Source organism: Callorhinus ursinus, unplaced genomic scaffold (genome assembly GCF_003265705.2).
Source record: "Callorhinus ursinus isolate GAN/ISIS: 27379988/994484 unplaced genomic scaffold, GSC_fseal_2.0 scaffold45, whole genome shotgun sequence".
Classification (NCBI taxonomy): domain Eukaryota; kingdom Metazoa; phylum Chordata; class Mammalia; order Carnivora; family Otariidae; genus Callorhinus; species Callorhinus ursinus.
In genome coordinates, this window is record NW_027397107.1 from 6,537,177 (window position 1) to 6,564,726 (window position 27,550).

A 27,550-nucleotide genomic window follows, 5' to 3' on the forward strand; every position below is an offset into this window, starting at 1 on the left:
CCGAGTACAGCCAAATGATCCATGGATCTGGGGGCAGTGGGGGAGGAGCAGAGTGGCTGTGGGGTCAGGGCAAACCAGTGACAAGGGGGAAACGTGCTAAATCATCACCCAAGCAGGCTGGCTGGAAGGCCAACAGGACAAAGAAAGGAAAGTGGGTAGATGAGGAGTGCTGGCCTGGAGAGCCAAGTCCGTTTTTGACCAGAAGTGCTCGCTTAAATGATCAGCTCCGCTGGTTCCTGCTCACGCTGACCTCTCTGCCTTCTCTCCTATTGTCCCACTCCTCCAGATCAACTCATCTCATAGGGTCACTCAAAACCTCAACACCCAAGTCTCCCCAGTACTCTCTCCCTCTTTCTCTAAACTCCTTTAGCATTTAACTGAATTGCTCATTCTGACACTTCCTCACATGGGTTCCCACCAAAACTATCTCCAAACATTAGCGTGCGCTCAATGTGTGCGACGTAGCGGCCATAGAGAATTCAGAAAATTTGAAGATAGTTGCGCTCCTTAAGCCTTTCAGAGTAGAGTTGTAGAGAGATACACACATGGAAAGATATCATTTACCTTCCTGTCGTCAGGTGGGAGCCACAGGGATGGCACAGGGTAAGGGCTAGAGAGTTCCGGAAGAGCCGGCATGTGAGGCGGCCTTGAGGCACGGACAGGATTTTGATGGACACGTAAGGTGGAAATATGAGAACAAGCATTATGTGTGTGAGAGAGGGACCGAGTGTGAGTGCCACAGGGTGAACAGACTGGAAGAGCAGGTTACTAACGAGTAACTGACTAGCTCAAAAGATACATATGTCTATTTATTCACTGAGAGGAATCTTCCTTTATTGAAATGCCAAGGAACGAAAAGTCCCAACTGTTATGGCTTGGCAGATTTCAAATTAAAAAGAAACATATACAGTTTCTCAGTTCCTATTAGTAAGGAATTAGTGTTCAAACTTTTGTGATCTGACCGAAGACACCAGTTCAAGGGTCTTGCCAGCAGGAGAATCTGGTGCTACAAGTCACAGAAATGTCAGGCTGGTTGTGGCAGCGGCATTAGCAGTCAGCGGAAAGGAGGAGAATACGTGACCTGCTGCTTCTCATGGATCTCTCCCCTCTGAGGAGGCCGCAGATGGTTCTGGATCAACCACTGACCTCCAGGCGAGATGGTTTCCCAAATGCTCTGGGGGACGGCCTCTTTTAATGGCTGCCTCAGAAGGGAAGCTGTCTGGCTTGATGCCGTGCACCCATGCTGACCGAGAGCCCTCCCTTCATGATTAGAAACTGGCATGGGCAGAGATTTAGGGTGGTTCAAAAGCTGCCGCAAGGGCTGACTCACTTCCGTGGCTCATGGTGACACTGCACCGCAGGCAGCCACCTTGCGCGGCGGAACAGCTCTGAGGGGCGCACAGCCCTGGTGGACAGTCATGTGGGGTGACCACAGGGGGCATCACACCCAGTCACACCAAACATCAATCCGTCAAGGATTACAGCTTTCTGCAGCAGTAAAAGCTTCGTGTCCTAGGACCCTGTGGAGGGGCAGATCTCCTTTAGAAACCTTGGAAAATTCCTTCCTTGAGTAAATATTCTGCCACCTGGTAGATTGTGATCCCAAGGCCCCGTGCCCCCCACAGAATCCATCTGCAGGGAAGTTATTCTCCAGGCTGTTGAGGAGGACTGGACTTCCTGCATTTGTGCTTCAGACGAGGATGAAGTGCAAACTGCAGTCAGTTGGTAGCCCCGCCGCGCTGCATGGAAGCAGTGATCACTCTCACTCACCCTCTAGAAAGCACTGTCCACGTTACTGTCTTAATTATACTTTACCAATAAAGTAGATACTGTTCTGGGCTGTCTGGGTGGCTCAGTCGGTTGAGCATCCGACTCTTGATTTGAGCTTAGGTCTTGATCTCGGGATCATGAGTTCAAACTTGCACTGGGCTCCACGCAGAGCCCACTTAAGAAAATTTTTTTTAAAAAAAGCAGATAACTGTTCTATAGTATGAAGTACACTATCTGTCATAATGAAGGGAGATGTGCCAGGCAGCGGGCAGAGAAAAAGAACAGTTTGAGATCAAAATTGATAACCACTGAATTTACCGGGTCAACAGAACATCAGAAGCTGATAAAAGGTGGCCACTCTTAGAAATGTTAGACTTTCCCCTAGAAAATAAGGTTCATTTCCTGCTCCTGGATACTGGGCCAATTTTCAGCCCAAGTGAGAAGGACCACAAAATGGATCTGATCCCTGGCAAGTCCTATAAAGTAAATTTGGTTTTGTAGTTTGAGTAAAGTTAAGGATGATTGGTGGACAAATATGGACTCTGGATCCTAGTCTGGGAAAGACTGGAAGGGGGGATGACTCAGCAATGAGACAGGTTTGCTCGGAGCAGAGGCCCATCTGCCCATCTGTAGGTGCTGGGTCTAACTCTGTGTGATGGCATCAGTTGGTAGCACATGCCTCTTTTGCTTTTTAAAAGACATAGAGCCCTGAAGAATAAACCCCGGCCGACAATAGGGCAATGGGTTGGTCATAAATTTTTGGAAACTGGAAGCGATTGCCTTAAGGAGGGCAAGGCACATGGAAGATGAGCCTCTTTCCAACTGAATTAAATCAAGGGAGTCTTGAATAGTTTGGATTCTGAATCTTTTAGATCTTTTAGCAATTTGTGCATGAAGGCACAGTCTCTAACAAGAAGCTACAATCTTGGGGCGCCTGGGTGACTCAATCGGATAAACATCTGACTCTTGATCTCAGCTCAGGTCTTGATCTCCAGGTCATGAGTTCAAACCCCACATTGGGCTCCACACTGGGTTTGGAGCCTACTTAAAAAAAGAAGCAGCAGCAGCAGCTGCAGTCTCTACCTAGGTTAGAGAAAATGAATGAATTTCTCCATAGCCTCAGCTTGGTCATCTTAATTCAAAACAAGTAGCACTTTCCTCCTGGCCCCCTGGATAGGTGACCTGCTAGGGCAGAGACAGTGCAGGTGGGCAACACCTAAGAGTTAAATTAAACCTGGCCACTGGTGAACTAACCACCTGCTCCCAAATGCCTACCCACTTATCAAAACCACAATATCTGATGGCAGAAGACAGTGAGTAACAGGGAGAGGGACCAACTCATCCCTGTTCGGTACTTCCCTGGTTTTAGCACTGAAAGACCCATGTTCTGGGAAAACCATCAGTTCTGGGAAAACTGGGATGTTCGGTCAGCATAGGCACAGAAGATGGTATCCCGGGCTTGGCGATTCTCATCTTGACAGTTTGGGTTGGGGTCCTTTCATTAGAAACACAAGCAATTTTAAGATGAAGTCACCCGAAAACGTGACCTCACTGATGCTGACCGTCAATAATCGGTCGCGGTAAAGGTGATTTGCAGTCTTTCATCTTTCAGGTGCTCTTTTACAATGTAGATTGTAAACGTGCTCTGAAGGTCTGGTGCCTACAGAAAGAGCACATCGGGAGCGCTACAGATCGACTTATCAATTGTTAATGGTTCACCACAAGCAACTAAGGAAATATTTGCACAGTTCTTAAAATGGGTAACGTCAGGTCAATGGAATTAAGTCACTTGGCAATTAGGAGTTTATCCTATAAAAAGCACAAAGCTTTAGTGTTCGGCCAAGGAGGAAAAAATCTAAATCCAATCTGGAATGTCTCTGTGAACAAGAGGGAATTAAGAAGAATTTAAGCCCAAAATAATGAAATTCTTTTCAACTTGAACTCACTGTAAATAAGCTGCACTGTCTCCAGAATTTCCACCCAGGAGGGGGCCTAGGGGGCGACAATCTGACTGGAAGGGAATGTGCGAAGCTGCGTTTACACAGTGTTTTATGGAAGACTGCAAACGTCAGATGTCCGTACCCAAGCCCCTCGCCCTAACGTCTCCCCGGACCACCGCTGCAAATAGCCTTATCAGAGGAGGCAAGGAAGGAAAATGCAAGGACTGGAGGGTCTCTAATAACTCCATATATTGCACTATCAGAGCGATCTGAATTAGTACTTTTCTCTGGAGTGTACTTCTATCTATCTATCTATCTATCTATCTATCTATCTATCTATCTATCTATCTATTTTAGAGGGAGAGAATGTGCACGAGCAGGGGGAGGGTTGGAGTGAGAGACAGAATCTCAAGCAGACTCCCAGCTGAGTACAGAACCCCACTCGAGGCTCTGTCTCATGACCCTAAGATCATGACCTGAATTGAAATCAAGAGTTGGACTCCTAACTGACTGAGCCACCCAGGCTCCCCTCTAATTATTTAATACGTCCTTGGTACATTAAAATCGTGTATCTTGCACATCTGTGACAAATACAGTGTCTTTATATACAGAATCAGGCTTTTATTGGGGGTAGATAAAAGAAAAATGAGTATTTACTGTTAGGAAGTAGAAGACGTATGAAGCAATAAGGATGGAATTGATACTGAGAGAAAAATCAAAAGCTGATCTGCTCTGCTGTCTCAGAAATAATTAGGAAGCATAGCGGTGCAGAAACCAAGTAAAAAAAAAAAGTGCCTCTGGAAAGTTTCTACAGTGAAAAATTTTTTAAAAATGATCCTCCTTGGGGCACCTGGGTGGCTAAGTTGGTTAAGCCTCTGACTCTTGATTTTGGCTCAGCTCATGATCTCAGGGTCGTGAAATCGAGCCCTGTGTTGGGCTCCACACTGGGCGTGGAGCCTGCTTAGGATTCTCTCTCTCCCTCTACCCCTCTCCACCCTCTCTAAAACAAACAAACAAACAAACAAAAAACCCAAAAAACCCCACACATCCTTCTTTAACACCTCCAACAATGGAATCAGAGGAGTAGATCCTCAGACATTGGTTAACCAAGACTCAGGGCAGGAAACCAAACATGGGGACTAATTATAATGAACAGAATAGTTCAATAGGATTCTTGTCTGGAGTTTGCACTCTGGTGAGTGAGAAGAAACTGGGAAAAGCACAGAACACAAATCCATGAACTGTCTATGAAAAAGGTCATGATGTTTCTGCCATTCTCTTCCAAGTATCTAAAGCAGCCTCAAAGAGGAAATGTGCAGGGAGGGCACCATGCATGCGGAGGCAGCTACGATGTTCAACTCTCAGCTCGGTTTGGAATGGGTAGGGCCCTCATCCCCACATCTCAGGTACTTTCACCCCCACAGAGGACAATTAACACCCAGCTCTTCCGAATACAGGTGGCAGCTGGTTGCAGCAGAAAGCTAGTACGTTTTAGTCTCCAGGAAAGAAAGGGCCCACAGACATGTGGCTGTGGTTTTGATCACACTGCTTCCCTTGTCCAGACCCTGCAGCGGCTCTTGGATGTCTCTTGTGCCCAGTGAAAGCACCTCAACTATCTGTTTCTTGGCTGGTCTATTAGCCAAGCCCTCTACCGCGCTCCTCCTGAATGCCTTCATCTTTAGCTAGACCACGACCCACACCGACAGGCTTGCTCATGAGTGAAAAACCAGAAGCCTGGATTCCCACAGGGAATCTATAAATTTCAACAGCAGGCTTCCAGTGATGGGGCACCTGCTTCCTATCTTCACTTCCTAACCAGGGCCTGGTGATGGAAACTTCAACGAGGCCCAAGGGAAGGATGGAGGCTGCAAACTGCCTTTATGCTTATCTGGGGTTGCCCTGCTTTAATTTAAGACTGAGACAACAATCCATCTTCTTTCAGAAACAGGGTAAGTGACTTCCCCCAAAATAAAATTCCATCAGAGCTAAAGGCACACCTGATTTCCTGGAGCGCTTGCACCCCTGGGCGGTGCCGGCTGCATGAGTAGGAGACAGCAGTGTGGTTTCTCCTGCCCAGCCACCCAAGGCACTCACCAAAAGGGGAACATCCCACACCTACGCCTGTCGATGGAAAACAAGAGACAGAATGGCATTATACTTAAGATCTGGGAGCGCTAGGGATCTTGTTCTGTCTCAACAAGAGTGTGGCTCTGCATTTGGGATACACCTACTTTACTGACGATGAAGAGATAGATACGAATTCCTCCAAGACAAGGTAGGATGTGCTACATGGACACAGAAGGTACAAGCTGGGGAAACAGACAGGCAGGGAGAAGGAAGAAAGGCTCATTCTGACTGAAGGGGGGGCGGGGAAGAAATCAGGAAAAGTTTCTCAGAATAGACGCTAAGGTTTTCTTACAGGAGAAGAGGCACTTTGGTAGAGAGAGAGAAAGGAGGGGATTTGGGACTAGCCCGGGGCAGGAGCTCAGGAGGCAGACACTCAGTGGACAATGGGAGAATGCCACAGGTAGGTTGGGGTCACCCTGCAGCGTGTTAGGTGCTGGCCTGCTTGAGGAAGTCGATTCAAGTGGTATTGCGACACAGGGGTGGTGCAGGGGCAAGGAGGTGACTCAGGACACTCCTGTAAAAGCCCAAGGAAGTGGTAGTCACACAAGTGAATACATATGCAAAAGGTCCTCAACTGTACACTTAAGGTTTGTGCATTGTACTATTTGTACACGATAGCTCAAAATACCCTTTGTATTTAGAGCACAGAAAGAGAGGGAATGACCCATTCCCCTCCTTTAGCTTACACAACCCCTTGGGTTTTTCTGGGCCTTACACAGAGCAGGCTGGAAAATCTGGGAGGGGAGATGTTATTTCAACCTAATAAGGCATGTGGAGCTTTAAGGATAAAGTAGACAAATAAGAGACGTGATTGCATAAGCTGACTTGTTAAGTGGGTCACAATATCACCTTTTCAGACTCTATCTCTTATTTGTACTGAATGTAAAGTGATTGGCTCGATGTCAAACACATAAGAAGTCAATGGTGGAGGGGGCAACCCCAGGAGGGGCTGAAGGAAGCCACAGGAAGACACAGAATGGCAGGTTATTGGAAAAAACTCCACCAGGACCTTGGAACTTCAAGCTTCTAATTCTTTATATAAACCATTTTCACATACTATTGCAATCTGTTTTCCCAACAAGCCTAGGAAGTGGGAAAGAACTGTATTACTATCATTATTCCTGTTTTGCAGATGAGAAAACAGAGGCTAAAATATGAAGAAAAGAGAAACCAACTATGCTGCTGAGATTACAACCTGTAAAAATCCCTCTGGAAAACAGTCTGGCAATATATGTAAAATTCCTTAAACTGAGCACATCTTTTTATATAGCAAATATATTAACAAATATACGTGTATTAAGTATTAACTTCCTAGAATTTACTCTAGGGAGCAATCAGATCTATATATGCATCCACCACAGCAATGGTTATGATTACAAAGATGTAAAAATGGAAAAAAATGCCCAGTAAAACAGGAAACTGGTTAAATATGTTATGATGCTTTATACAATGAAATGGCATTAAATTTATCAATGGAATTTTTTACACAATATGTTTCTAATTGAAATTTTCAAGTTGCCCAACAGTTTGTGTAAGTATCAATCAATTTTGTTAAATAATAAACCTGTATGCACAAAAAATGACTGGGGGGAAAGAAGTTCTTAAAAAAACAAAAGTCCAGGGGGGCTAGTGACAGCCCTTCCTAGAACACGGGGGGTGGAAACAGAAGAGGGCAGATACACAAGAAAACCTTCTTTTTGGGTTCTTGTCCTCATTCTGTAGCCACAACCCCCACCCCCAGGGTCCTTCATCTAAGTGGACTTATCTGATGCTTGGTGACAACAGAGGTACTAGACTCAGGTTACTAGTGCTAAAGGGCATCACAGGAGCGCTGCCTGTTTCAAGTCACACAGGAGGAAACCAAGGGCCAGGAGGGTGGTCACTTGGTCCAGGTTTCTGTGGCTAGTTTGGAAGTAGAAGACCTAGGGTTCCATTCTAGTCCAAATTTCAATTCAAGGCTTTTTCTCTACACCACTGCTGCCCAACAGCCATTAGGAAATTTGAATTGTTGACAGAGTTCTGCAGCTGTTAAAAGTCAAATGTTAGAACATACACAGCATTGTGGGCAAATGTCCATGGCATAAAGCAGGCCACCCAACACTATACAGACCCCTGATTTGGGCGGGTGAGGGGGAGTCTGCAGAAGAAAAAGACCCAAAGGGATGATCACCTAAGTAATAATGGGATATATCTCCGAGTAGGAGAATTATAGATGGTTTTCATGTGCTTCATTTTTCAGTTTTAGAAAATGAATACACATTAAATTTTTAATTCAGAAAAAAGTGGAGATTTGTAGCATCATCTAGATCTTCTCATAATTTCTGAACCAAGCTTTAGTCTGCCTGTTCCACTGAAAGCAAACATTTCTTGAGAACAAAAAAAGTGAATCACTAGGTAAATATTGATCTGTTGCTAAGTGAACAAGAGAAACATCATCCCACGTAAGCAAAGTTTTCCTCCGGACATTAAAAGATGCATTTCTAATGTATCTTTGGATAGATAATCATAAAACAGATTCAAAAACTAACTTTAATGCTGAAAGGGAGGAAGAAAAAACTTTATTCTCATGTTTTCAATCTTCACCTTTCATCAGCTTTTTTTTTTTTTCTATACCAGAACAGCAGGGGGATATGCTCTGATTCCACACATAAGTCATAATAACCGGCTGCCTTCAGTCAGGGTTATTGAGTAACACCATTAGCTTGCGGTAAATCAGTTAACTGAACTTTCTAGCCCAGAAAATTGTTTGCAAAGGCTGCAGACAGGCTTCCTCTAGGAAAAAAATCTTCAAAGTCTCAGGAGAAGCACTTTTACACATAACAGACATGTTTCCTGCCCTCAGCTTCAGATATATGGGAGGCTGTTTCAGAAATGTGACACAGAGAAAGAACATCAAGGACAGTGGCTTCCGACAGAGTGATTAAAATAGAAAGAGGGTCACGTGGGAATTAGAAGGCCACTCTGGGGCCAGTCCTGCTGAAGACTCTCATCTCGGGCTGGACCCTTACTTCTCTCCTCCGTACCCTAAGGAGTCTGTCCACCTCCCCATGGATAAGGGGGGGACCGGGGAGGGGGGTGGGGGGATGAGTTAGCCTGGTGATGGGTATTAAAGAGGGCACATTCTGCGTGGAGCACTGGGTGTTATGCACAAACAATGAATCATGGAACACTACATCCAAAACTAATGATGTAATGTACGGTGATTAACATAACAATAAAAAATAAAAACAATAAAAACAAAACAAAACAAAAAAAGAAAAAGAGGGGGACCAATGCTGGTTTCAGTTATCCTCTCTGCTCCTGGGAAGTTTCCTCAAAATGAGAGGAAAAATCAGTCCAACCTCAAAAGTCATTAAGAAGATTAAATGCATAATGTCTACGAGAGATACGCAACAAATTTAAAATGCAGGAAGAAGGACAAAAGAGGGTAACGTGAAAATATTCTGCTGAGAAGCTACCTGAGTGGAGGATATAGTTATTCCTAAAATTAGAACCTAAATAAAAAATAAAAGGTTAATTGGGGCATCTGGGTGGCTCAGTTGGTTGAGCATCCAACTCGACCTCAGCTCAGGTCTTGAGCTCGGGGTTGTGAGTTTGAGCCCCGTGTTGGGCTCCAGCGTGGAGGCTACTTAAACAAATAAATAAATAAAATAAGAGGTTAGTTAAAAGATGGAGGGGAAAAAGTGGATCCTTTTGTCCTCTGATCATTTGTCATGTTCAAGTAAGAGAGCTTGGATGTTTAGAATTTAGCTGTTTAAGTAATGTTCCAACATGCTCAGAGGAGGCTGGTCCTATTCTCAAAGGGATGGGTCTTGCAAGGGAACAGTTTCCGGGCAACTTGTCCCTTTGCACCTACCCTCAAACCATAGCTAAGTAACTAAGGCTGATCTCTACCCTTCCCTAATTTGGGTTTTACCAGGAGGGAGCAGGTGACTGGTTAACGACAGGGGTGGTGCAGCGGTGGACACCGCCACACGGTTCAAGGAGGTCTGTGGCCAGGGACACACTTCCACACCAGGAGAGTGGGTGCAGCCATCTCAACAGTGTCATGTGGCGCCCTACCAGCATCTTAGGTTCAGGGAGAGAGTGTGCCAGGGAGGAAAAGAGAGCAAAGAGAACTGTTGGATTTAATGTTTCTGGGTTGTTTTTTAAAAGGAAAACATGAAAAGAGGTAAAAACTTGCCATAATCAACTTTTTTTTTTTTTTTTTTTTTTTTTTTCTTTGAACAATTAGTATGGGATCAACCATTCATGATGTTTTTCCTGAGCCCGGACATCAGCAGCTTTTCCGTGGCTTCCCCTAGCTACTCAGGAACCCATGCTGGGTAGAACTTTGCACTCAACTACGTTATTAACTTACATATTGACCCAATACTTTAACTTTTTTCTCTAAAAATGAGATAGCCCAGGAACTTGGGTCCAGCTGGGTCCCACTCAATATGAGAATGGGTGCAAATGTCACTTGCCAGTCAGGACTAGTGAATTCTCTAAGTAATGAAGAAAAATGCCAGCCAAAGTGGAAAGCATACAGATTCTGTGCACCCCGATTAGGTGAGGAGCTTCTTCAGTGCATACCCTGCTGAATAAGAATGCCTGGTCTAATGCCCGGTTGTGGGGCTACTCTATCCCCGTGGTGATATAAAGCGCCCCCCCCCCCAAGTAGGGGCAGTTCCAAAGTCAACATGATGACACATACCACACGTAGCACTCCCCACAAATACTAGGCAACATGACTGACTTATGAGTCACTCTCAACTTCATAGTAGCTTCTGGGTCCTGATACCACTGTTAAAAGTAAGAAAACTCCACACAACACCCTAAACACCCAAAGCCCATGATGGCAGCTCTTTGGCCTTAGCTAAGAGCACGTAAATATCAACTAGACAATCGCACAAGACAAAGCAAGAACCCAACCTCTCAGATGCGTCTGCTGCCCACTTGTCCACTCTTAGAAGAGAATCATTTACCCAATGTCACCAACCCCCTAGAGGGGATGAAAAGTTATATCAGGAGAGGGGGAAAGCCCCTACTACTATCCACTGAGTATGAGAAACTCCACTGAGTTTAGTCCTCATGCTGAGGGGACACTGTTTAGTAAGACAGTTCTAGAAGTAGCTCCCATCTTAAGGCACGCCGGGCAGAACAGCATCCATTTGAAGAGGCACAAACAGTGAAGCAGCAATAATCAGCAAGGTGGAAGGAATTCAGACCCAGGAGAGCAGGGAATGCTTCATGCCCCAGGCTTGGCCTGAGCCCTGAGGGAAAACAGATTTATTCAGAGGACATCAACAGGGAAAAATTTAGCCACGCACCTCTAGAAAACAGGGTGACAGGGAATGCAGATTGCCATTACTTCACCACTACATTTCCTGTCTCAGAAGCAGTGCTCACCCTTGCTACCTCCAAAATACGGTCCTGGGGCTTCACAGGGAAACCCGGGGCACTCACAATTCAAGTACTCTCTGAGCCGATGTTCAATACATTTTTCAGTAACGCAGATGGAGAGTACCCAACCAGTAAATCTGTGCTTTTTTTGGCTTATTAATTATTTTAGGTAAGGATGGTTCCTCTGTCCTAGGACTGGCAACAGTGCACTTGATAAAGGGCTAGAACACTGTCCAAGTTTTCTGTATCTACCTAAAAATGACTACTGCTTTTTGCAAGGCCCCTGTCATGGATGCTGACACCACCGTGTGGAGGAAGGGATGTTTCCAGGCAACAAAGAGCTCACCCTGTCCCCTACCTTCCAGGATTCAAACACCAGACTTGCACTGAGACTGTGGCTATTTTAACACCAATGACACAACTTTACCTGGATGCCTTAAGGACACAATGTGAAGAGATTCTCTGCACACTGCACCGGCCAAACAGACCAGCAGGTGGGCATACGGTGGGTGTGGGGTCTACTCACTCTTTGGTCAGAAGAGGGCAGGACTTGAGCAGAAAGCGTGAGAGCCCTGAGTCCTGGAAGTAGAGGTCAGGCGGGGCTGTGGGGCTCTTCAGATTCAAGCAGCGGACGATCACATACAACACGGCAGCCACGGCAGCCAGCTTTACCCCGTCAAACACGGCCGGGAGCTCGGGGGTCTCTAGCATGGCATTCATCTTGACCTGGGGAGCAGAAGCACACAGCTAGGGTTAGAAGCACAGTGAGGAGGGGCGGAGCCCACCGCACTAAGAGGCAGAGCTGATGACAAGTCACAATCCGGATATGTCCATCGGGCCACCCAGGGCGATGGCCATCAGCACCTTCAGGCCGCCAGTGGGCAGGCAACAACCCAAATCACAAACAGGCTTGTGCACTGATACACTGGGTAAAGTTTTGTTTTGTTTTAAATCGAATGAGCTCTTCTAAGAGAAGCAAATTAGAAAATGTTGAGAATAGCATTCTTTGGGGAGCAGGAGAAAGAAGTCCCACCAAAGAGGCTCAAGCTGGACTAGAGGTGGCCCACTGATTTCCATGGGCTGGTAGCCTTGAGTGGCTCTGCACCAGGTGTGTGTGAAGCATCATGTTTACAGCCCAGGACAGAGATGTGGGAGGGACCACTACTGCCCACAGGTGTGATGGTACTGCTCACCGCCCCCCTCCCGACCCCCCCCACTGCCAGAGCAGGAGGAAACAAAGCAAGCTGGGTCTGACTCAGTCCTATCTGCTCCTGGTTGGGGGCGGGGAGGGGGCAGCCCCAGTGCTGGAGTCAAGTGCAGACTCGGCCCGGGGTTGGGGGGAGGGGGCAGCGATCCTTGAGCCTGGGTTTCAGGCAGTGTGAAATGGAACTCCGCCAATTTCTTTCCCCACTGAAGGTACCTGACGACGACAGCCATTAGTCCAAAATCCAGACCAAAATTAAAAATTGGGAGTGCAGAAAACGTGTATGCAGGTCTGGCTTTGCCCCCGAGCTCTCCTGATATTTTATGTTTTGAGGTAGCTTTACCTTTTATATAACACACACACACACACACACACACACACACACACACACACACACCCCTTCCAAACATCAACAACAACAAAAGTAACAGCAACAAAAATCCAGTCTTTTCCTTGCTGCTCAGGAGAAAAGCAGAACATTAGCTGTTACCTTAAAAATCAGGGAAACCACGAGCTTAACGAAAAGGAGAAAATGGTAACTCACAGCCAAGGTAGCTATGGCAACAGCTTCCCTCGAACGGTATCAAGTAGCCTCTGCTAAAAACAGTCAGCATAAGAACTCTGGTGGCCCACAGTGCAGCCAGAATGGGCAAGACAAAACAATCTCCCAAAAACGTGTGCGGGGCATGACCAAATGAACTCTCTACAGACCTGCAATGAAGCCAAAGGGGTCCGAGAAACCCTTTCCTGAGGTCAAGCTGACGTTGGCAAATACAGGACTGAACACACTGCCGATGACCTCTGGCAGAGGTCCCAATTCAGTGAGGAAAGGCAATGAAAGATCAGGGCTCAACTAGCCTTCCACCATGGGGGCAAGAAAAGAATTTTAAAATATGGATCCTACATGATTTTGAATCAAAATATACTTTCAGCTGTATCAGCCTTTGAACCTTTACGATCTGAAAGTTGCCTTAAAACCTAACTTCTGGAGACGTGTCACCTCGCTCCTGAGGCCACGTCCCCGAAAGGCTGGCTATTTATAAACCCTTAAAACAGGATTCTTCACTTGGGGTCTGTGGGTTCCCTACAGGATTCCAGGGTCCAGGTACCCCCTGAAATTAGATGTAAAGGTTTGTATGTGTGTGGTTTTCTGTGGCAAGAATCTGCAGATTTCAAGATTTATTTATTTGAGAGACAGAGCGCACGAGAGCATGTGCTCTGGGGAGGGGCAGAGGAAGAGAGAGAATCTCAAGCAGCCTCCTCGCTGAGCACAGAGCCCGACGCGGGGCTCGATCTCACGACCCTGAGATCGACGACCTGCAGATTTGATCAGGTTCTCCAAGGGGCATGTGGCCTAAAAACGTACACAGCTCCCAAAGTGCTCCACAGGTTTCCCCTGCAGCTCTGGTCCCCCACCTCTCGGGTGCCCTGCCACCTAAGCCAGTCAAACCGGAGGCAGACAAATACCCAGGACGCTGCTGTTCATTAATATGGATGTTCAAGGCCCCAAACAAGGTCCAGAAGGAGTTCCAAAGTCTTTCTGACACGAAGCCGGTAACACGCTCTTTCCCATCCCCTTTGTTGGAAAGACACCGAGAAAAGCAGCAGGTGGCTTTACCGGTTTCCTTGTTGGTCAAGAATTGAAATTTTATGGAATTAAACAAAGAAGTTCCTCCCACCATGCCCCACTTCCTCTCATTACTTCCTAACATAAGGGGAAGTGAAAAGGAGAAACAAACAAAAGTCTGGGCCATACATACCTATGTCTCTTCTTCCTCTCTACTGCAAATATTGACTGTCCTTGAAGAGTTGTATAGCTGGGCCGCTTGGGTCAGATCTCCTATTCAAATTAACCTAAAAGCTGAAAAGATTGGATGGTCACATTCCATTGGATGAGAAAGAAGCAATTTAATTAAACTAAAAGTACGGTATAAGTCGCTCTTCATTTCAAGTCTTTGGGGAGAGAGACCATTTCTTTCATTAACACAAGTGCCACACTCTTGGCCACTTGGCCGTTTGAACAAACCTGCTGGGGGACGTCTTTGTGGAGCCACAAATTGACAGGCTCTCTGGTTTCCAGGACGAGTTATCTGCTGCCTTCAGAACGCTGGCTAAAGCAAACCCATACGACTTTCATGCTTTATCTTAGAAAGTCATCTTCACCAATGCCTGAAGAGTTATCATCTGGGCGACCGAGGACACCACTTATTAGCAAGGCCTGAGGTCAAGACAGCAGTGGGTTGATGCATCCCTTGTCTCCCAAACATCGAGTAGTGACAGACAAAATGTGAGCTGAGAAAGAGAAGGCTGTGAGCATGGACGGGCTTGGAAGCCCAGCACTGGGAGCAGAAGGACGCTGAAGGCACGGAGTGGGAAGTCACACCACCTGCCAGGGGTCGGGGGGGGGGCGGGGGGCGGGGGGGGGGGGGGGGGGGTGGCAGGAACTGAAAGTGCTCTCTGTGAGTGGGGACCCAGAGCTGGGCCCACTGTGCTGCAAATGCATGGCTTCCAAAGCAGAAAACAGAAAGGGGTGGGGGTGGAGGGGACAGTGGTTGTGTATATAGTGCTACCTATGTGCACCAAGGCCTGTCTGTGCTACTTTACCTCTGCCATCCTTACTGCACCCTGTGGAGCTGGTACTGGTACTATCCCCATTTCACAGACGAGGAAACTGAGGCATAGGAAATTTGAGTGACTTGCCCAAGGCCACCCAGCTAGTAGGTAGAGAAACCAGGATTCCTATCTGGCTCCGGAAGCCCTCCCCTTCACCACCACGCTGTGCTATTTGTAAGGAGGAAAAGTAAAGAGAGAGAGAGAAAGAGACAAAAGCAGGCAAGAAAGAAAACCGAAAGGACAGAAGACACAGAGGAGACACCAGCAGCTTGCCCAAAGTCACACAGCGGTGAGAGCGGAGCTGGGATCCGAGCCCAGTGCTCTCTGATTCCATCACATCAAAATGACTTCAAAAGGAAATGAAAGCCAGTTGAAGGGGAGACTCAATTAACCTTCAGTGGAGTCTTGCTCAACCTCAAATTTTTATTATTTCTTCATATTCTGAGACAAATTAGCCACAGAAGACCAGGCTTTGTTGAGGTGGGGACCAAAAAGCAAAGTCTCCAGCCACATCACAAGGCACTTGACCTTTCCCGGGCTCGGCTGCCAATGGGAAAACATGGATGGAACAGACCAAAGATCCTAAATCAGCAGCCCAAGGGATTGCATTGTGTTTGACTAGCATTTTAAAAAATTAAGTTCATTAGCCACCAAGTTATAAACACCAGGGGACTTCAGATAAAAATCTGAATTTCTGGTTTCTCTTGAAAAAAAAAAACAAAAACAAAACTAGAAGATATGGCAATACTGAGCTTGTGTTCCCACTTGAGAACAAGGGATGGAGCTGAGAGGGGGCTGCCCCCTCCAGACAGGGCCTGCGATCTCTGCACTGCCACAGTCCCCACCACTCCCTATCATGGCCCCCAACACTGACACCCTCCCCCACCCCCCATGGTGCTGGAGTGGTTCCTGTGGCCATCCAAATACGGGACCCTTGGAGAAACCTGTGTTAAGATCCCTCTGGCCCTGGATAAGTCACTGAATACTCAAAACATACACTCATCAGAATATGTATAAATAATAAATTCACAGAAAAACTTACGGAAAGACAGAGTGATACATAAGAAGTGATGCATTTTGTTGTTATTCACACGGATGTTTATCTATCTTGACTTTTTCCACAAACTATTTGAGGAGGTTTCAACAAAATGCTGAATGGAAATGCATGTAGAACAACTGAGATATGTGGCAGAGGGCTTCTTTTTTACTTCCCAAAGGTCTCTCCTTTTCCCTAGTAACAGAGACCAGTAAAATGAGCCTGCCTTGCTGGAAAAAAACTGTAGATCCCAGCTGCCCTTGCAGGTAGGTGAGTCCATGTGACTAAATTCTAACCAATTCTGAAGGTGCTGGTCTGATTTCTCTGAAGCCTCCTTAAAAGGCAGGAGGTTAACTCTTCTTCCACCCTTTTCCCTTCATGTATCCCAGGAATGCAAACGATGTGACTGCAACCCCAGCAGCCATCTTGGGCCATGAAGTGACCTTAAGGTTGCCCTAGGAGCCACATTTAAGAGGACGGCAGAGTAGAAAGACAGAACCCTGGGGTCCCTGATGATTTCATGGGGCCACCATGTCAGACCTAGACTGCCTACCTCTGGGCTTCTTTTATGGGAGAGAATAATCCCTCGCATGTTTAAGCCATTGTTACTTCTAGACTTTTCTAGTCTGCAATTTTTAAAAAAGATATTTATTTATTTATTTGAGAGAGAGAGAGCGTGCAAGTGGGGAGAGGAGCAGAGGAAGAGGGACAAGCAGACTCCGCACTGAGCGTGGAGCCCAATGTGGGGCTTGACCCGAGATCACAACCCAAGCTGAAACCAAGAGATGGATGCTTAACTGACTGAGCCACCCAGGCGCCCCTCGTCTGCAATTTCTAAAAATACAGAAGCAAATACTATATACTCAAATCTTTCTGGATGCTACAATCACTGGGTCATTAGAGTATAGGTAATTTTTCTTTTTTTTTCTTTTCCAAAATTCATAATAATAATATTCTCAGAGAGGGGCGCCTGGGTGGCTCAGTTGGTTAAGCGACTGCCTTCGGCTCAGGTCATGATCCTGGAGTCCCGGGATCGAGTCCCACATCGGGCTCCCTGCTCGGCGGGGGTTCTGCTTCTCCCTCTGACTCTCTTCCCTCTCGTGCTCTCTGTCTCTCATTCTCTCTCTCTCTCTCTCAAATAAATAAATAAAAATAAAATCTTAAAAAAAAATAATATTCTCAGAGAAAAGCCTTAAGATAGCAACTAATAAAATCTAAGAAGGGGGGTGCCTGGGTGGCTCAGTCGGTTAAGTGGCTGCCTTTGGCTCAGGTCATGATCCCAGGGTCCTGGGATCGAGCCCCGCATCGGGCTCCCTGCTCAGGGGGGAGCCTGCTTCTCCCTCTCCTGCTCCCCCTGCTTGTGCTCTCGCTCTCTCTCTGTCAAATAAAAAAATAAAATCTTTAAAAAAAAAATCTAAGAAGGTATTACGAACATCTAGACAAGAAAAATACCTCTGTCAACACACACAAGAATTATGGATGTGAGTAAGCCTAGAACGGACCTGAGCTTTCTGACTACAAGAGCAAAGAGGGGAACCCCAGTCAAACCCCTGGTTCTCCAAAGTGGAAAGAAAGGTACTGTGTATTGTGCTCTTATCCCACAAAGCGAGACAGATAAGAAGGGGAAGCAGGGCTTTTCTGACACAGAATCACTAAAAAAACAAAAATAAAAACAAAAACCTTGTGGGACTTTATATAAGGGGACCTTGAGTGATGTGATAGGCAATGTCCTCCTACAACGTTTTTAATAGCAAATGCAGTAGAAAATTAATTTCCTCAACCCTCAAAAAATGCCAAGAGTTTTGAATGGAATTCAGTTCAGTGAAGGCAATCCTATGAGAGATTTGTAATTATTATGGTCCAAAGATGCACCCTTGATCCCAAAGTCCCAAGAAGCAGGGCAGTTCTACCACATGTCCCCAGGGCTACCTCCCTTGAACTTCAGTGGCTCAAGGACCCGGCAACCTACTGTGTGCCTAGCACTATGCTAAACATTGCGCTGGACCACAATGAAATAGAATTCTCATTTTACCTAGGGAGAAAAGAAGTTGACCTTTTTAAAAATTTTTATTTTAATTTCAGTATAGTTAACATACAGTGTAATATTAGTTTCAGGTGTACAATATAGTGATTCAACACTTCCACACAACACCCGGTGCTCATCACGACAAGTGCCCTCCTTCGTCCCCATCCCCTATTTCACCCATCCAGCCGCCCACCTCCCTGCTGGTCACCATCAGTGTGGTCTCTACAGTTAAGAATCTGTTTCTTGGTTTGTCTCTCTCTTTTTTTTCTCCTTTGTTCATTTGTTTTGTTTCTTAAATTCCACATGAGCGAAGTCAAATGTTATTTGTGTTTCTCTGACTGACCTTTCACTTAGCATAATACTCTCTAGCTCCCTCCATGTTGTTGCAAGTGGCCAGAGTTCATTCTTTTTGATGGCTGAGTAATATTTCAGTGTGTGTGTGTGTGTGTGTGTGTGTGTGTGTGTGTGTGTACCACAGGTTCTTTATCCATTCATCTACTGATGGACATTTGGGCTGTTTCCGTATCTTGGCTATTATAAATAATGCTGCAGTAAACAAAGGCGTGCATGTATCCCTTTGAATTAGTATTTTTGTATTTTGGGGGTAAATACTCAGTAGTGCGATTACTGGATTGTAGGGTAGTTCCATTTTTAACTTTTTGTGGAACCTCCATACTGTTTTCCATAGTGGCTCCACCAGTTTGCATTCCCACCAATAGTGCATGAGGGTTCGAAAAGAAGTTTATCTTAAGGCTCTCTATACTTTAGAAACTTGGGGACAAGAATAAATTTGTCTAGGAAAAAATTAAGCAGGGAAAGACTCATGGAGAAGCTAGATCTACAACTGGGACTTGAGTATAGGATTTAGAAGAAGCACATGTAAGTGTGAGAGTGCATGTGCATGTGCACTTACAGTTTATATCAATTATATATAAATACATATTTAATACACATATTAAATCCATATATATACGTGTGTGTGTGTGTGTGTGTGTGCGTGCGTGCGTGTATAAAACCAGGCATTAATGAATTGGCAATTTCAGAACAAAACCCTTGACATTCATTTTAATTTATCTTGCAGCATTTGATTTTATGGGGCTCTCTCTTTCCAAGTTTGACCTGCCACAAAATATTAATATTCTGAACTTCTTCCAGACATAACAAAGTAAGCTGCCATTGTACTATTTTGTGTGCCCCCTCACCCTTTTCTGGGCAGGCAAAATCCGGTTAATGGGAACATCAGGCAGCCCAGGTGGGGAAAAGAAGGCACACAGAACAGCCGGAGGGCTGGGTGTGTGCAAGACAGAAAGGAAGCATCGCCCAACCCCCACCCCACTTCCACCTCCTTGAAAGGAAGGGCTAGGGCTGGGCTCACCGCATACCAGAGAGCCACACACCTCCCCTTCTCCCACCGGGCATTTTATGAGTGCATTTACTCATAAAATGCTGTAATTGATAGTTAAAATTCTGTGTGTCGGCTCTACATTAACAAGGCAACCTAAGGTGCAAGGGGTCACAAAATGCCCACCCGTGTAGGATCTTTCAGTAGTGCCTCAGTCTCTAGGATGCCCTTGACTCGTCTTTCCACCACCGCGAGGGCCCAGGCTTCTCACCGCTCTCCCATGGCTAAGGGTGTTATTTTGAGATGGACACAAAGATGCAGGGAGAGATGGGGCCGCTGGGCTGGGAGAAGCTCCAACCTTGGGGTTCTGAGACCTGGGTCCTAGCGCCCGCTCTGCTCCTTCCTAGCCAGTGACCTTGAATAAGTCACTTAACCCTAAGGACCTCATCCGTAAAATGAGAGGATTAGGTTAGAAGCAGATGATGCCAAAGGTCTCCTACGGCTTGAAATTTCTGAGATTCTAGGGATAGAATTGCAGTCCTTGGCTAAATAGCACAGGACAATCTCTCTGGGCTCTGTAACAAGAGACAGCCCCCGCCTCCCAGCTTACTCTGTGGACCATTAACAACAAAACTCCCAAGAAGGACACCCCTCATGACCTTTGTTCTTCCTTCAAGTAAGTTAAACAGTTATACATTTTCAGCTGTGCCATTTATGCCCATGATTCTGTCATATTCCTTCCACCTGCATGGGTGAGCGATGATTTCAGCCTCAGCATATTAGTGTTCACTGACAATACAAAACTTAAAGTGAGGAAAGAAAGAAAAAACCAAGCAGAGCCCTCACACATGGAAAATTCATTACATGGTGCAGTGGGATGCATAGTGTCCCCCCTCCCCCCGCCCTTCACGTCCGCCTGGGATCTGTGAATGTGACCTCCTTTGGAAATCAGTCCTTGGCGGATGTAATTAAGTTAAGATGGGGTCACACTGTTTAGAGTCAGCCCTAAGCCCAGGACTGGTGTCCTTGTAAGGGCCGGGAAGTTTAGACACAGAGACACAGGCATGCAGGGAAGACCTTTTAAAGGTAGAAGTGGAGACTGGAGTGCAGCATCGCCGGGACAAGGAATGCCAAACACTGCCAGCGACCAAGTGAAATTCGGAACAGACTGTCCCTCCAAGCCCTCGGGCAGGAACCCACCTTGACGACACCTTGATTTCAGGCTTGCTCAGAGCTGTGAGAGAATATGCCCCAATTGCCTCTCAGGACTCAGTAATTTCCCACCTCTGTCCTTCCAGGCTGAAGAGACCCTCTGCCATGTCCTCTTGAAAGGTTCCTTGTTACCCAGACAAGCTCCAACCAATTCAGATCCAAAGCAGCTAACTGACATGAACACTCACGGGCTACTTATTAACACAATACAAATGGGATTCTGTGCACAAATATTTATTGGCTTGGCTTCTTTGCCTCTGTGATTTAGCTGTCAGACCACCCTTTCCTCTCCTAGTACCAGTGACTTATGGAAACCCCGAGACAGAGACATCTGGGGAGGGGGTGTCTCCTTCCCTTGCAACCCAAGAGGGCCTGACGAATAAGCTCCAGTACTTCTGTGGGTCCCACGGTAAATACCTCTTAAGGAAAACCAAACCGAACCAAACTCCTAAAGAATTTCTCTCTTCCTGTTCCACTCTGGTGTGGATGGGGATTTCGTTTAGGTCCAGGTCCTGCACTGAGTTGGCCCAGTATCAGATCCTGGCCCCACCAGTTACGGAGCTTGTCCTTGGGCCTCATCCGAATGTGTTGATAGAGAGATGGGATTTTATAACACTCCTCAGGTACGGTGAGTGCCCCCAAATACTAGCTGTACCATCACCACTACTAAGTTCTCCTCCAGTTTTCCTTAGTAAACTCCTCCATCTGGCAGAAGTTACCCCAAAAGATATTCTTTCCTACCAGACACAGAGGTACTGTGAGGGGTTACTTCACCAACAACAAGTAACTGGCTGGCTGACTGGGTGGGCCTCCTCTAACAAGTCTGCAATTACCCCCAGAACACACTCTTCCTGATTCTTCTAATGGGGAACGATGTTGAACTTAGTGAATCACTGGATAGTAAGTGTTCTTCACCAAGTTCTGTTAACAGTTCCAAGACGTGTTCTTGTTTCTGTGCTAAAAGGGGTTCCAGCAGTGCACAGCCCGGAGCCCTCTCTCTCCTGCCGGGGGGGGGGGGGCCCCCCTTTCCCCCCAAAGGGCTGTCCCCTCACCCCTCCCCCCTTCCTGCAGGGAAACCTCCTCTTTTTTTTTTTTTTTTTTTTTGAAACAGGTAAACCTACTCTTGCCTGGCTTGGATCTGCTGACACACCTCTTCAGTGCCCTGAAACAAGACCCTAGGCCAGCACCGGAAGCCTCGGACAGGCTCTGCTCCTCCCAACGGCCCCGTGAGTAGTGTCAGAAGGACAGCGGAAGGCCACAGCACACTGCTCACCCCAATCCGTGAGCTTTGTTGGTGGCAGCTTAGGAAAAAAACGCCGTTGACCCTAGATGGAGGCAACATGACATCTTTGAGGAGAAAGCCGGGAGGAAGAGGGCCAGTCTCTCCCCCCACTTTATCTGCCATTTCACTAAAGAAGTCACAGCAGTTAGAGAAGAAAAAATAAAATAAAAATGAAAAGCAACTCCCTAGCAGGAGAGAAACAAGCGCAGAGCAGATGCTAGGAGAAAGCCCAGCCAACCCCTCACTGCCACAGGGCAGGGACGCGTCAGGGGCATGGCCGGAAGGCGCCAAGGGACATCCCGGGCTACCCAGAACCGTGCCCTTCTGACAGCTGGGCCGCCTCAGGCCCTGTTCTCGCTCACGGTGAGCTTTCAGTGCCCTGGGTGAGCCCCTCTGTTGGCAGCTCACAGAACCACCTCGGCATGTGCAGGCTGTGCCAGGCCTGCCTGTTCTCCCCAGGAGGGTTCTGTTGGAGGAGTCCCCAGGGTGACCGCCTCAAGCCCGAAGTGATGGAGGGTCCTGGCAATGACACGGCCAATCCTGTTTCCAACAGACACCACGAGAAGTTTATTTATTTCTGAATATCGAGCACTACGGACCTCGACTAGATCTCCTTCAGCAAATCAGACTGGGTGGCCACCGGCATGCGGTTTGATGGCACTGGGGAAGTGGCCGAGGGGAGGGAGACGAGAAGGCCCCTTGGTGATCTAGCACAACAGCTCTTACGAATCAGGTGCTACAAAATGAAGGGACTGTCCGAAGTCACACACAATTTGATAAAGAGAAGGGGAGGAATCTACAGATAATTAAATACATGTATGCTCACTTTGTTCTCAGCTGCGGCCACAATTCAGGCCTTGAGATCGCCTCTTTGTGTGAGCTCACTCGTGTGTTAGCTGTTTAATTTAACCATAGTCTTCCACAAACTCATAGGGTCGCATACTCAACCTGCTGAAATTTCGGAAAATGTCCTACAGGTTCCTAGTAAGAGGAAAGTTACCCTATGCGAGCAAATGTAAACCTCACATTTAAATGTCAGGAATGGCTACTAACCCACGAGTTTTCCCAAAAGAAAATCACTAACCTAAAAATAGCTGGAGATTGAGTCACAGTTAAGCACGTACATTTAACTTAGCACTTTTACAGGCCCTGACTCAGACACAGAAAGGAGGCTGGCCTCTGCCCTTAGTGAGCAGCCCTGCTGGAACAGTGCTGTGCTTCCCACTGGACACAAAGGGGTTAATAAAGCACTTAGGAAAATCACCAGCAAAATTGTTTTCTCTACCACAGAGAAACCATTCAATCCTTACCTGAGAACAAACAAAAAAATCGTAAGCCGGGTGTTTCCTTTATGGAGAGCCTAGAATCTTCTAAAAGGACAGGCACTTTAATGAAGATATTTGATCGCTGTACACATTGTGTTAAAACGCCTATACTGTAGGGCGCCTAGGTGGCTTGGTGGGTTAAGTGTCTGACTCTAGATCTCAGCTCAGGTCTTGATCTGAGGGTCATGAGTTAAAAAACAAAAGAAAACAAAACTTACACTGTAAGTAAATTCTGTAATATCAAAAGCAAATCTCAGTTTGCCAGAACCCAAGAAACCTAAGCGCCCAGTTTCCTGGAATTTTTAAGAGAAGGGTACAATTGAAGAGAAGAGCCTCTCCAGATTTACTGCACAAAAGAAATTTCCTGGGCATGTCCTGGGAACAGTATGGCTCCCGCCCAGTCTTCTAGGTCTGCAAACAAACTACCAGGAGGAGACTGGAGGAAATGGCGGGAGGGCAAGACCTAGTTCGTGCCTGGCACAGCCCTTGATGCTGAAGAGGGAAGTTTCACCCAGAGCTAAAACAGGACACTTACAAGCTACCCTCAGAGAGAAAACGAAAGTAACTGGGAATCCCTATTTCTGAGCAGTCTGGTTTCCCAAGGCCCCCAGGGCCAGAGCAGAGCATGGCTGTGTGGCTAAGACATCCAGAGGGCACACCCCACGATGAAAGCATCACACATGCAGCCCACGGTACCTCTGGCATGTGCCCTTCACCACGCAAGTGTCAAGAAGTAGACGTGTGAGAAGACCTGACCAGCAGGTGAAGGCCTCTGCCCTTCCCCAAGGGAGAGAGACTTGGCCCGCCGGGCTAGCTCGCCAGCCCTCCAGCTCCTCTGGGATCTGGGGCTCTCCGATGATGAATTCTGTCAGTTGTGGGGGCAAGAGCTCCTCTCCGGGTTCAGCCACCAGACCCTTCAACCCAGGCCTAGAAAGCAGGAAAGGTTCTGGGCTCTTTGCCCTTCCAAGACCAAGAAGGTTCGGGAGGCAAGGGTACACAATGTGCATGGCATTTTAAGGCATGCTTTACTTTTTTCTGTCTTATAAGTACCTCGGACTCTGTGAGTAGAAACAGGACCTCCTGCCAGCTTAGGGCAGCAGGCTTAAAGGTCACATGGAGTCCACGTGACAAACGCCCGGGTCTCAGAAGATAAACTCCACTGGTCAAATGCTAATATGAAGGACCACACTCAGGCCCTTGGGCTAAAAATGAAAGAAAGGATATTGTGAGATAATCACCACCTGGGGGTACTAAATAAGCCAGCCCCAACACTGGGCCTCCATGGAGGCCCTACCTAGCACCTGCCATCAGTCCTGCTCTTTCTGGGCACTCAACGGAGCCTCGTCCCCAGCCTCTAGGTCACCACCACCATTCTGGCTGTGAGAAGAGGGAAGGGATCCCATTTGTGTCTCCACACCAGTGGCTTCCAGGGGCATCTGGAGTTATTCTCTCCTCTAAACACGCTGCGCTGTGCAACTCTGGGCAGATCACTTGCCCTTTCTCGGGATTTTGGAGTTTACCCTAGGAGCCCACGTGCTATAATCAAACAACAGATTTTAGAATCGGAGGACCTGGGTTTGAGTTCAGATTCTGCCAAATGACTCTGGGCGACCCTAGGTGAATTATCTAAGCTTTATGAAAGTTTGCTTTTTCTTCTATGAAATGGGAGGGGGGTGAGGGTTTACAAAATTACATATTAAGGGGAAGTAATTAATGAAATTATGTAGGTTAAAAAAAAAGCTTTATGGTTATGAAATACCCACAGATATACTCAAGATGAAGTTTGTAAAATGCCTTGAGCTTTTTAGAGGGAAGCTGCCTTATTAAGTATTTCAAGATTATAAAAATGTTAGTTTTAAAGCAATAGCTAGGGACTTTAAACACATGAAGAGCTGGAATTGGTCCCCCAGGCTGTCTTGAGTTTGGCTTTATCAGATCCTTCACTGATGACACTGAAATAGCTAGAAAAGTTAATTTCAAAAGCTCTAAGACAGAAAGGGTTGATATATCTTGAGGTCTCTGCTAAATAGATTGCTTTTTGAAGTAAACAGACGGAAGTGGGCTCACACCCTCACATATTCTGTCTCCTCATTCATCCAACACAAACATCTCGCTGTTGTTCCCAGCCTCTCCCAGTCTTGCCTCCTCCTTGGGAAGCAAGCTTTCTCAGCCTTTTTTAAGGCCCAAAGGCAAGTCCCAACTGCTACCCCTTACCCCAGCGGTCTCCCCCTCTGGTTTTTGTCTCCATCAGCCTGTATTTTACCTGTATCAGCCATGCATCTGCTTGGAGTCCACCTCAGTCTACCTCCACCCAACGCCACGGGAGAAATCTGTACAATACTGCGTACCACAAGGCCGGTGTGTCTCAGCCACTAGCTCACTTTATGGGGGTTCCTCCTCTCCTGGGCTTCCCCCATGCACACATGTCTCCTGAGAGGAGGAACTAGCCATCAAGGAAGATTCTTTCATCAGAAATGAGGGAACTGCTTCTCCATAATTGGGAAAGAGAGTGATCCCATTTCTCAAAAATTGATTTACCTGTATAAATTGGAAGCACACTCGGATAAAGCGGTTTAAGTAAAGAGGACAGAACTGTCCCCTCTCCCCCAAAAAGTGTGTCAATACCACAGGGCTGAGGAGGATGTTATGCAAATCCACACCCCTCTTCTGACCTTCCACCTTGCTCCCCAAGGGTACCAAAAGCATTAGCTTCATTCTAAGCTCAGTGAGGACTATGAAGTAAGTATAATACATGGTATCTATGAAATAATTGGGAAATAGTGCAACTCCACGCATATTTTAAGTACAGAATCCTACAGTGCCAACTACAAATACTAGAGGAATTCAAACAAAGGAAGCAGAAGGAAGGAGGTGGGCTCAGATAGCTAGGGACCCACGGAAGAGATGGGACACGAGAGAAGGTAAGAAGCAGGGTTGGGGTGCAGACATCAGGCTGGGCTCCCAGGCTGAGCTAGCTAAGGCCCAAGAATGCTGGACAGTCAGGAGACAGGCAGACAGGGCAGGAGGGACGGGTTTGGGAGCAGAGGGAGTGAGTCATTGTGGAATGAAGCTTTAGGGCTTTACTTACGATGAGAAGATAGCACCACACCTATATGGCCCTGGCTTTGCGTGTGGCGCAGGCACACTGAGGGTCTGCGTGCACGTGGCAGGAGGTGTGAGAAGCCTTTATTTGTAACCCAATCCATGGGACGTTGGACGAGCGTTGTCATTTGCCGTTTGAATATCACTGCAAGCCCTCAGTGGCATCCAAATCGTTTTTCTTTTTTTTTTTTTTAAAATATAGTTAACACAAAATGTTACCATGCAAATAGTTTTGTACGACCTGCTGAACTATATAGGAATCTTCATTTTGGGGGTCCATCCCCTTAAGGCCCTAAAAATCATACCATTTCCCATCTTTGCATTTTGCAAACACACTTTCATAACTAAAAAATTTCATAACTAGCCTCATCTCTCCATAAAAGTAATGATTCATATTCCTTTTGTCTCTGTTGGGAATTCTGGTCCATGCCCTTCTCATTCAATCCTCGTGTAAATTCTACACAAGTTTAAATGTAATGGTGTTGAGCACACAGTGGGGCGCTCTGTACATATTTACTGGCCAAGTCCGTGGCAAGGCCTAACGCATCACCATTCTGACTCCTTGAGCAGAATTTTCTCACGAGGAGATTACTACATTAGGCTGAAAGGTACAGGTCTTTGTGAGTACCTGCCACACTACTGTGGAGCAAAAGAAAAAGTTCAAAGTGACCTGGGCTGTCAGCAGCTTTGGGATATTTTAAAGAACATCTTGGAGTTCAGGCAAATAATTAGCCATCTAAATCAAAGTTTCCTCCTTTCCATCACTCAGAGAAGCTACTGTGTGATACCCTATTTCTTTTACCATTTCCCCTTGTTTGTCTAAAGCATATCTTAGCAGGTCCAAAGAGCTATACATTAATCTACTTCAAAAACTGCTCACACATAAAGAAAGAGAATTCAAAGCCCAAACAGGCTGTTTTAGGTAGCAGAAGGAAGGAAAGGCACCCAAAGAAAAGGTAGACAGAAAGCTACCCGTTGATTGTTGGGCAATCAGCTAAATACTGAAATACCACTAGAAGACTCAAATTTCTGCTAACTTCCTCCAAAACAACCAATGCAACAAAAGTGTCTATGGTATTTTCCAACACACATGAGCTTATGACATAATCCAGAAAATATAAATTTGAATACAATTAATCCTAGGTTAACCTAGATTGAAATGTTGGTGGAATTTTTTTTTTAAGAT

The 27,550-nt window shown here is 46.4% G+C and overlaps 1 protein-coding gene across 3 annotated transcripts in view; it reads right to left on the reverse strand.

The window, feature by feature from the left end:
* Positions 1–27,550, reverse strand: part of ABHD2 (abhydrolase domain containing 2, acylglycerol lipase) — a 96,087-nt gene that overhangs the window by 57,681 nt on the left and 10,856 nt on the right. The window contains exons 1-3 of one of the 3 annotated variants that reach the window (XM_073882265.1): positions 16,082–16,234; positions 14,187–14,287; positions 11,749–11,948 (exon numbers count right to left, since the gene is read on the reverse strand). In XM_073882265.1, the coding sequence (XP_073738366.1) occupies positions 11,749–11,942 (194 nt within the window). In that variant the 5' untranslated portion in view covers positions 11,943–11,948; positions 14,187–14,287; positions 16,082–16,234. Of the gene's footprint in view, positions 1–11,748; positions 11,949–14,186; positions 14,288–16,081; positions 16,235–27,550 lie in introns of those variants that run through there. The other 2 variants (XM_025893269.2, XM_073882264.1) reach the window with 2 other exon arrangements.